Raw genomic sequence first — 10,700 nt, 5'->3', positions numbered from 1 at the left:
ATCGCTCCTACCTCAACTCAGTAATGTCCATCAACTGATGAATGGATAAACAAAATGTGGTATATCCATACAATGGGTGTAATTCAACAGTAGAAAGGAAGGAAGTACTGACTCATGCCACAACGTGATCCTTGAAACCATTATGCTAAATGAAAGAAGCCAGACACAAAGGGCCACCTATTGTATGACTCTATTTATATGAAATGTCCAGAATAGGCAAATCCATAGAGACAGAAAGATTAGTAGTTGCCTACCGCGGAGAGGTCTGGGGGAAATGGAGAATGACTCTTAATGGATATGAGATGTCTTTTTGAGGTGATGAAAATGTTTTAAAATTGATTGTGGTGATGGTTGCACAAGTCTGTGAACATACTAAAAACCATTTAATTATAGGCTTTAAGTGGGTGAATTATACGCTATGTGAGTTCTATCTCAATAAATCTGTTTTTAAAAACCCTCAACCCAACATCTCACCCCCAATTCAAGTCAGTCCAAACCCAGCTCTCATCTTAACTGATCGTGTCCTTACTTAACAAACTGCCAATCTCCATTCATAGCAACTCCTACCTCGCCCAGTTCATTCTACTTCTCAAATCAACCTTAATTCAATTCAACCCAACGTCTCATTCCAAACCCTTAACTCAGTCTGCTCATCACACAACCTCCACATCGACGGATCCCATCATTAACCCATCTCTTGATACATCCCTCAGCTCAGCCAGTATTCCAGGACGGATCAAGGTCAACATGGAGATCTGGCTGTTTTCTTTTTAAGCTTGATGTCTTCCTAATAGGTTCACCATTTTTTTCCAGCTTTATTGAGGTGTAATTGACACATAACATTGTGTAAGTTTAAGGTCCACAACATGATGATTTGATACACTTATATATTGCAAAACGATGACCACCATAGTGCCAGCTAACACCTGCATCACGTCACATCATTACCATTTCTTTTTTGTGGTAAGAACGTTTAAGATTCGCTCTCTTAGAGATCTGGGTATTTTCAACTTTTCCTCTGGGGGCCTGAGTTGATAAACAGACCCATCACCTCCAGTGAGTCCTATTATAATTGGGTTCGCCACTCACACAGCCACTTCCACCAAAAGACACGATTAATTAAGACAGGTGGTGGCGGCTACCTCAGGTGGGACAAGAGCTAGGCCCTAAGAGAGAGACAGCCAGCACCAGATGAAAGACAGACACGCAGACACAGTTCACCGGTTTATTCTCACCCTTGAGATGCCAATTATGCCCTACGGCCCCGGAGGGGTGGGGATCATGCTAGAATCTCTCTCATCATACCCCAGCCTTCCCTAAGGAGGAAGCGGATTAAATACACAATAGAGGGGACTCTCCTTTTAATACAGAGCCAGGTATAAATAGGGCAGCACCATTAGGATCCTGATTCACCCCCACCGTCTTGGTCCTCGAACCACCTGGCATGGCAAGGTGTGTTGGGGGAGATTTGGGGGCGCAGTATTCAGAGCTGGGCTGAGGCAGCCGAAAGAGCACACAGCTCAGTCCAGGGAAGTCCCACTTCCCTCTGTAGTCTGACTTCAGTTCCTTCTCTGTGAACCCACCTGAAAACAGGAATGAGTGAAGGCGTCCCAGTCTGGGATCAGGAGGCGTCCAGTGCTTAACTATTGGGAAGGGGAGCACCAAAAGGCGTTGAGGGCACTGACTGAGGAGGGGGAGGCAGGCATGGGGGGCATTCAGCTCTGAGTTAGGAGTTCATTGCATGGAGAACCAGGGGTCAGGAGTTGAGGGCTGGGCGGGCGTGGAGCGGAGAAAAAGCCAGACTACAGTTGTGCCAGCTGGGGTGCGGCGGGGGGAGGCTGGACCCATGGGCCAGGAGAGTCCAGCCCCCGGCCCCCTGGAATGGAGAAGGCATATTGCTTGGCCGCGATGAGTAGACTCTCCTCTGGCTTCACAGTCACAGGAGATGATAAATATGGTGGCTTCAAAGCCTCAGCACCAAATGCGCCCCCTCTGGGGCTCCCTCATTGTCCCTCCCACCCGCAACGTTCTCAGCTGCTAAAGCAGACGGGGCCCAGCTCAAACCCAAACTTCTGGTTCGTCTGGCCAAAGTCGGTGGCCGCCACGTCCCACAGGGGCAGAAACCCCACACGGGAAGAGGTGAACTCCAAGAGGGTCCTCGTCTGTCCCTTGCGGAGCTGACCACGGGAAGACACGGATGGGGAGTTAGGGGAGGGCAGCCGAGGCCTCCCCTCCTCGCTCTGGCCAGCCCCGTCACCCCCCTTACCCGGCAGCCATCATAGGGGACGGTGATGGTGGCTGCTGCCGTCTGGTTGAAGGACAGCTCCTCCCCGTTGGCTCCGAGGAAGCGGAGGGAGCGGCCGTAGTCGCCTGCGGCTTCGTCCAGCCAGGCGGCCGAGTTCTGGCAGAAGTAGGTGAAGCTCTGGCGGGCGGTGGCGCTCAGCAGTTTCAAGAAGGTCAGCTGTACTACGCTTACCGGGGACCCATCGGCGTCCACATAGGAGAACTGGGGGTGGGATAAAGCAGAAAGAGAGGGCACCTGGCTCACCTCTCCCTTCTCTGAGGAACCCACCTCCCAGCATCCTATCCATCCACAGACCCGCCACATCCGCCAGGACCCCATCCTTGGGGCAGCCCCCCAGCCATCCTGCCATCCCTGGTTCTGTGAGCCCCTAGGCACGTGTGACTGGCTCCTGAGCACTTGAAATGTGGCCGATAAAGCTGAGAAACTTTTTTTCCTACTTTATTTAATTGTCTCACTTTAAATTTTTAGGTAATTATTTAATTTAAATGTTTTTTACTTTTATTTAATTCATAACTAATAACTGAGCCTCAGTCCAGTTATCAGAAAACTTAGGTCTGAAACAACTTGAGTATATGAATCCACTTCTTCAGTGGCAGGTTTTATGAAAATATGGATCAAGTATTTCCCATGAAATTTAGGACCCAAATTACGACGTGCCGTAAAAATAGAATATGCACCAGACTCTGAAGAACTCATATGAAAAAATTTTAAATGCCTCAGCAATCTTTACATTGATACAGCAATATTTAGGATTTATTGGGTTAAATAAAATATATGAGATGACTGTCTTGGTAAGGCATCCTTTTTTGGCTTCCTTCTCTTCTCTGTATCATTTCCATGTTCCCCGATTGAATTCTGGAATCACCTCCCAGATAAACTACAATTGAGTCTCCGTCTCAGGGTCTGTTTTGGGGGAACCCACAGACACCCCCTCACACTGTATTATAGCTTTGTTTCCTTGCTTATCGTCTCCCTCGCCCAGTCGAATACCGGCTGTGTGAAGTCGGGAACTGTGTTTCATTGGCTTCTATGTTCTCAGTCCTTAGCTTATACGTGTATGTTATATAAATTAACCCAAACCCGAACCCAATATCCCCCCACCCCTCACACCTGCTCTTCCTCTCATTTACATATCTCAGCATCTCACCAGACACCAGCCCCCAAGCCAGGAACGTGGGCGGCACCCTCATCTACCGCCCCTCCATCTAACCCATCACCAGGTCCTATTGACTTGACCTCTTAGATGTTGTTCCAAGCCATGCCCTCCACTCCATCAGCTCCAGCCCAGACCCCCTCCTCGCTTTCCCGGACCAATACATCTGTCTCCTCCTGGGTCTCCCAGCCTCTGGTCCACCCTGCCACGCCAGCCCCAGAGGCAATTTTCTAACACAAAGATTTGATCCTTTCCTCACTTAAACACATTCCATGGCTCCCTATTGCCCACAGGTCTTTCTGGGGAGGTGGCCCTAGCCCTCACCCACTTCCCCAGCCTCTTCTACCACATTCCCCCGGACACTCTCTAGAGCAGAACAAGTAGCCTTTTTCTTCTTTAGATTCACCAGACCCTCTTTTGACTCTGGGCCTTTGCATATGCTATTCCTTCTGCCTGGAACACTTTTCCTTGTCCTCCCTAACTTGCTAACCCGACTCATTCTTTAGGCCTGGCTGAACTGTGACTTCTACCAGGAAGCCTGCAGGTCCTTCCAGCACTGCCTCTGGATTTCCACCCCGCCCTGGGCTTCCCCCCCGCACAGCCGATGCTGCCCCGGCCGCCCTCTTGCCCCAGCCTGCGAACCCCACAAAGGCAGAGGCAAGTCTGTCCTGTTCCTCTCACCCCTCAGAGCCCCTCCTCCCACTCCCCACGCGTGGGTCCCACCAATTGGCATGCCATCGCCCACCCGGCCTCTGGCAGCTCACCTTCTTCCCTCGACGGAACGTGCTGTACCAGTTCCCCGGCTTCTCCTTGGACCAGGAGGCCAGTTTCACCTGGGAGAGGAAGTGGGGGTCAGTGTGGCAGACGCCCCAGGCACCCACTGTGTCCTTTCTGCGTTTCCCTCCCCACACACTGAAGGATGTTAAATATCTGGGACTCTCGGGCTGTCCTCTGCCAGCAGAGTGGACCTGGCTGTGGGAGGCAGCCTCAGCCAATGACTGACAAGAGCTGGTGGATAAACACCCCGGCTCCCTCTGCTCCCAGCGGGACAACTCAGGCACCTGCTCCACGGTCACCCAAAAGTCCCTGGATGGAACTCAGCCTCAGGCGCCCCATGGTGATTTTTTTGTTGTGTCTTTTTTTTATGGTTTGAGGTTTTTGGTGAGGAAGATTGGCCCTGAGCTAACATGTGTGCCCATCTTCCTCTATTTTGCATGTGGGGTGCCACCACAGCGTGGCTGATGAGTGGTGTGTAGGTCCGCACCTGGGATCTGGACCTGTGAACCCCAGGCTGCCAAAGCAGAGCGTGCAAACTTAACCACTGCACCACCAGGCCACCCCCTCCCCCCATGGTGACATTTTACTATCACACCCCATCCTGGCTGCCTCCCCGGCTCCTCTCACTTCCCCTCCCCTCCTGGAGCCTCATGGGATCACACCCTAAATAAACAACTTGCCCTCAGTTCTCATCTCAGGGTGTGCGTCTGGGGAACCCAGATCTAGAACATTCTCATTCCCCTCTGCCGCCACTCTCTGGGCGAGAGGAAGCGGGGCCGGTGAGAGAAGAACAGGCCTTCGGTGTCGGCAACTGTTTAGGAAGCAAGTCCTGCCCTGGAGACCCCATAAGTCAGGGATCTGAACTTGTCTAAACTTCTGTCCACTGCGGGGCCTGAGCTTCCACTAAGCCAGGGCTCCGACCAAAAATTATAACAAATAGGGCCGCCTGGTGGCATAGCGGTTAAGTTCACGTGGTCTGCTTTGGGGGACCCTGCGTTCACGGGTTCAGATCCCAGGTGCGGACCTACACACTGCTCATCAAGCCATGCTGTGGCAGGGTCCCACGTAGAAGAACTAGAATGACCTACAACTAGAGTATGCAACTATGTACTGGGGCTTTGGGGAGGGAAAAAAAAGGAAGATTGGCAACAAATGTTAGCTCAGGGCCAATCTTCCTCACCAAAAAAAAAAAAAGAAGAAGAAGAAGAAGAAGAACTTGGTTCTCCGTTCTGGGGCATTTCTTCTAAACTAAAAAAAAAAAAAGGCTGAGGTGACAGATCCTGATTCCAACCCAGACAGACAGAGTCCTGAACCAGCGATGCTCCCCTCTACCCTTCACTGCTAAGCCTGGCATGTGGTGTGGGAGGCTGTTCGGCTCCCTGATGGAGAACCCTGGGATTTCTGGGGACCAGATGGTCTCCCCTCCCAGCACTCAGCCTGGAGGGCAGTGAGTCCCTGGGGCCTGTGAGAGGGCAGGGTGGTGAAGGGCTGGGACTCTGGAGTCAGACTGCCTTGGGTAATCTCGTCACTGCTCTGTGCCTCAGTTTCCCTATCTGAGGGATGACGACAGAACTGCCCACATCGGGTGGTTGGGACTCAGTAAGTTAATGCAGCTGAGTGCTCAGAACAGGCCTGGCACACACAGCACTATATACAGCTTCGCCACCATTGTGGATTTCTTTCCCAGATTTTCTTGTCTGTCTTGCCCCTTAGGAGGTGAGCTCCATAAAAACAGAGAGATCTTTTTTTGGTTTTGATTCTTTGCTGTAGCCCCAGCATTTCACAGGACTTGGCATACAGTAGGTGCTCAATAAGTGCTGGTGGAAGGAAAGATCAGGTCCCAAAGCCTGACGTGGGGCGGGGGGGCGGGGAGGCGCGGTACCAAGGAGCCGCTTTGCAGAGCCCCTGCCTCTCCCGCAGACCCCGCTCGGGACTCACCATCTCAAACTTCTTGTCCGGGGAAAGACAGGTCTCCCCTCCCGCCGTGAAGTTGCAGAAAACCCTGAGCGCGTCCCGGGCACAGCCCTGGTTGGGGTCGATCCAGTATTCCCCTGCCGCAGAGCCAGGGGGGCGGTGAGCGGGCCGGGACCCGACGCCTCCCCGCCCCCCCCCAGCCCCCCCACCCCCCCACCCCACCCCCGCCAAGGGCCCGGACCTCACCATCAGGCAGGTGCGGGTGGTTGCGGCGCAGCTCGCTGCACACGAGCCCCGGGCGCTCGGCTGTGCCCGGGGGCCGCCGCAGCTGCTCCAGCTCCAAGCTCAGGGACGTGAGCGAGGCCAGCACCTCCTCCAGGCCGCCTTCCGGGGCCCCCAGGCCCGAGAGCGAGCGCCGGCGACGGCGCAGCCCGTGCAGATCAGCAGAGGGCCCCTGAGCAGAGGTGCGGAGGGAGGAGCGGAGGGGAGTGGAGATGGGGGAGGAAGAGATAGCAAGAGAGACAGGCAGAGATGAGAGAGAGAGACATGGGAGACGGAGAGACACAGGAGTCAGGGGAGACGAGAAAGGGGAGGGAGAGATACAGGCAGGGACAGAGACACACAGGAAGGAGAGAGACATGAAGTCTCAGAGAAGGGGAGAGGCCAAAGTGGTAGGATTATAAAAGAGACAAAACCGCAAGGTCAGGCAAAGAAAGCAGAGGGAGAGAGAGAAAAAAAGCAGTGGAACAGTAATTAAGATAAACAGAGACAGAGAAAGGCCCAGAGAGATGCAAGAGATGGAGAGAGAGACAGGGAGAGAGAGATGGGGTGGGGACAGAGCGGAGACAAGACCTGGTCAGAGCCCCCATGGAGGTCCCCCAAACCCCCCCACACACACAACTTTCGAGGCACCTCCCTCCCCACCTACATCCCCTGAAGACTGCTGTGTGCCCCTCCCAGTTCTGGGCACTGGGGGACCCAGGGGGAACACGCCAACACAGTCCCTGGGAACTCACCGGGGGGCCGGGGGGGCCTGGGGGTCCAGTGTCTCCACGGGGACCAAGGGATCCCTGTAGGGAGAAGTCACTTGGGGGTGAACACTGTCTATGGACCCCTTTCCGCCAACACACACACACACACACACACACGCACACAATTTTCAGCAACAAGCATAAAGCTCATACTTTGTTTCCATACTTCAACATCTCTGAAATCAGCATCTCAACATCTTTGGCAAGTCATAGTTTACTTGGCAGAATTATTTTCTTTTATAGCAGTTTACAAAATAACGGTGCCTCTTACAATTGATGGCATCTTAGATTTGGTGAAATACACGGTGGGTGTTGAACAAATATTTGTTGAATGCATGATCGAATGAATAAATAGACAAATGAATGCGAAGGCATTGAGGGTTCTGGTGAAGTGGAGGGGGGTGGGGAGCTGGGATGTGGGAGCCTGGGGAAGAGCAGGTACTCACCGGGGACCCCTTTGAGCCCTTCTGTCCCAGAGGACCCTGTAGAGACAGGGAGAGCTGGATTCCTGGCCTGGCCCCCCAAGGTGACCCCACCCCACACACCCCTCATACTCACCGCCACACCTGGAGGCCCAGGGTGGCCCAGAGAGCCCATGGGACCAGGGGGACCCTGGAGAAAGGACATCAGGGTCATCATGGCTGGAGTTCATCCTATGGTCCAGACACATCCCCCAGACAAGCCTCTAGTCCCCTCGAAACAAGACCCCAAACCCCAGACACACAGCCTCAAGCCTGCAAGTCCCCAGCTAGAGCCCCCCATTTTCCCCAGACCCTGGCTCCCCAAAGCCCCACACACACGTCTTCAGATGAGTCCCATTTTCTGGCTCCCCACCCACCCTCTCCATGAAACACATTCTTCCCACTCAGGGCAGGACACACACTCACAGCTTCTCCCTTGGAGCCAGGGGGGCCCTGCACGCCTGGCAGCCCCCGATCCCCCTTCTCACCAGCCTCGCCAGGGGGGCCAATGAGGCCGATTAATCCAATGTGGCCCTGGGGGACACAGAGGCACGTGTTGGGGAAGAAGAGCGGCTGCTGAGAGACTTGTCTCCTAGAGCCTTGGGGTAGCGAGTTTGGGAGCAGAGGGGACCCCAGGCTCCCAGCCCTCTGGCCAGGGAGGGAGGTAAGTGGGGAGGAGGGGGAGGTGGATTGGGGAGGGGGGTCATGGAAGGAGGTGCCCCTACCTTTTCCCCCTTGAGGCCAGCGTCTCCCTTCAGCCCTGGGAGGCCAGAGGGCCCCTGGAAGGAGAGCGAGGGTCAGTCGGTGGGTCTCAACCCTGAAATCTCAAGGTCCATGTAGTGATGGGGGGATGGTCAGATGGGAAATTACCCAGACTGCAAATGGGAATGACCAAGGATGTGGCCACGGGGGTGGTCAATAAAGGGAAGGGATGACGAGAGATGCAGGAAGGGCTGGTTGGAGGACAGCCACTATGAATGGTCAGTGGTCAAGATCAGAGTGGATCAATGTAGACCACTAGGATGGAGGGTCAGTGTGGGTGGTCAGTGTAGACAATCAAGATGGAGGTCAGTGTGGGTGGCCCGTGTAGACCATCAGGATGAGTGGTCCGAAGAGATGGTTAGTGTGGACGGTCAGGGTGGAGTGTCGGATGCACAGTCACGAGGAGGCAGCCTGCACCCTCAGCACCCATGGTCACTAGATAGTCGCTGGAGCCCAGGGTGGTTGTCAGTGCCAGGCCGTCAGGGACGAAAGAGTCTCTTACCAGGGGGCCGGGGGGGCCTATCTGTCCGGGAGGTCCCAGGAGGCCTGGCTCACCCTAAGACGAAGCAGAACACGGAGGGGCTGCACTCTGCCAGAACCCAGTGTGGGCGCCCCCGCCCCCCCGCCAGGGCCAGCTCGTCCGGATGGTGATGAGCAATGACAGGGTGGGAGCACCCCCACCCCAGCTCTATCCCCACCCCACTCACCACAGGGCCGGGGATCCCTGGAAGACCCTCGGGCCCCACACGCCCAGGGGGCCCTCGAGCCCCCGCTGGGCCAGTCCTCCCTGGGGGCCCATCAGGACCCGGCTCCCCCTGTAAAGGACAGGGCAAAGGAGGGGCAGAGAGAGTCAGGGGGCACCTGCTTGTGACCCCAACCAGGAGCCATCATGAAGGGGAGGGAACTGGGGTGCCTGTGGTGGTCACAGGCCCCCTCCCCATTCTGGTGGCCCAACTGTTGGCAAGGGGTCAGGGCAGGGACCCTCCCTGGGTGGGGAGACTCACCTTGGCACCTTTCTCTCCTTCTCTGCCTTCTCGACCCATGCGGCCCGAAGGACCCTGAGGAGGGAAACAGTGTGAGGGGGCCTCTGCGGGTGAGTGGGGACCCATGGGGGGAGTGGGAGCCCATAGTGGGGAGTGGGGGCCCGTGGGGAGCGTGGGACCAGGCTGAAGCCAGGGCTCACAGGAGGCAGGTCATCACTCACCCTCTTACCAGGGGGCCCAGGGGGGCCAGGTTCCCCGGAAGCGCCAGGCGGACCCTGTGCAGATCACGACAGCACCGGGATGGCATTAGCTGACTTTGGTTAGCAGCCCGCCTTTCAGGATGCCTCTGATCCAAAGACAGCCCTCCCCGAACATCCCCGAGCCCCAGCCGTCTCCGCCTCCTCCCTCAAGATGCGCGTGTTCACAGTGACGCCCCAGAGAGGCGAGGCAGAGCATCCACAGGAGCCCGGGGTGTCTCAGTGACCCACCCCTTCAGCCCCCCAGTTCACCCACTCACCAGCCCCAACCTCTCCCAGCACCAGATCACCGCTTCCCCCACTCACCGGTCCCCCGACATCACCAGGGTCTCCCTTCTCCCCTGGGGAGCCATCTAGACCCTGTGGGGTCGGGGAGACAGAGTCAGGAGGCATCATGGGGGCACGTGAGAATTGGGGGGTGAGGCTGCGTGGGGAGTGAAGGTTGGTTGCTCCACTGACCTTGCCCAGGTCTGGGGGGGGTAGGGAGATGGGGACAGAATTAGGGAACATGCCAGGCTTGGGGGTAGGGGAAGAAGGGCTCACACCCACCGAAACTCCAGGGTCTCCGGGGGGTCCCAGATCTCCAGGGAGCCCTGTGGGGCCCTAGAACGCAGAAGGGTGGATAAGCACATGTCTAAATCAGGGAGCTAGGAATGTTCCAGCATCATCTCATTTCAGCCTCTCAGCTCTGGACCCAGCAAAATCAAGGTCCCACAGACTCTGAAGCTCCTCCCTGCCCCCCAACCCAGCCCGCCCCGAGGCCCACCGCTATGGCGGGAGGGTCTCAGTCCCCGCCTGACCCCAAATCCCACGTCAACTCTGACCCTGACCAGCATCAGTCTCAACCTCGGCCTTCCCAGCATGGCTGGAATGATTCAGCGTGGAAACCAGTTGCCCCCATCCCATGACATGTAACCGCTGTATTTCTGTGTTCATTCATTCAGTCAATCATTCATTCATTCCTTCATTCATTCATTCAGCCATGTTCTGGGTTGCTCGTAGAATCAGCGCATTGGGGCAGGAGACACCTGGCTAGAAGTTGTGGGACAGGTTTGAG

The 10,700-nt window shown here is 55.7% G+C and overlaps 1 protein-coding gene across 3 annotated transcripts in view; it reads right to left on the bottom strand.

The window, feature by feature from the left end:
* Positions 1-1,211: 1,211 nt before the first annotated feature.
* The window catches only part of COL5A3 (collagen type V alpha 3 chain), a 36,788-nt gene continuing 27,299 nt past the window's right edge, over positions 1,212-10,700 (bottom strand). For 2 of the 3 annotated variants that reach the window (XM_070623704.1, XM_070623705.1), the window contains exons 52-67: positions 10,193-10,246; positions 9,950-10,003; positions 9,608-9,661; positions 9,408-9,461; positions 9,111-9,218; positions 8,906-8,959; positions 8,367-8,420; positions 8,068-8,175; positions 7,739-7,792; positions 7,627-7,662; positions 7,166-7,219; positions 6,396-6,603; positions 6,174-6,286; positions 4,223-4,291; positions 2,267-2,506; positions 1,212-2,177 (exon numbers count right to left, since the gene is read on the bottom strand). In XM_070623704.1, coding sequence (XP_070479805.1) covers positions 2,031-2,177; positions 2,267-2,506; positions 4,223-4,291; positions 6,174-6,286; positions 6,396-6,603; positions 7,166-7,219; positions 7,627-7,662; positions 7,739-7,792; positions 8,068-8,175; positions 8,367-8,420; positions 8,906-8,959; positions 9,111-9,218; positions 9,408-9,461; positions 9,608-9,661; positions 9,950-10,003; positions 10,193-10,246 — 1,461 coding nt within the window. In that variant the 3' untranslated portion in view covers positions 1,212-2,030. The remainder of the gene's footprint in view (positions 2,178-2,266; positions 2,507-4,222; positions 4,292-6,173; positions 6,287-6,395; positions 6,604-7,165; positions 7,220-7,626; positions 7,663-7,738; positions 7,793-8,067; positions 8,176-8,366; positions 8,421-8,905; positions 8,960-9,110; positions 9,219-9,407; positions 9,462-9,607; positions 9,662-9,949; positions 10,004-10,192; positions 10,247-10,700) is intronic. The other variant, XR_011541057.1, reaches the window with a different exon arrangement.

The sequence above is a fragment of the Equus przewalskii genome, chromosome 6 (genome assembly GCF_037783145.1).
Source record: "Equus przewalskii isolate Varuska chromosome 6, EquPr2, whole genome shotgun sequence".
In the NCBI taxonomy this organism is placed as follows: Eukaryota; Metazoa; Chordata; class Mammalia; order Perissodactyla; family Equidae; genus Equus; species Equus przewalskii.
Note: the sequence above shows the minus strand (reverse complement) of the source record. Positions and strands in the feature narration are given on the sequence as shown.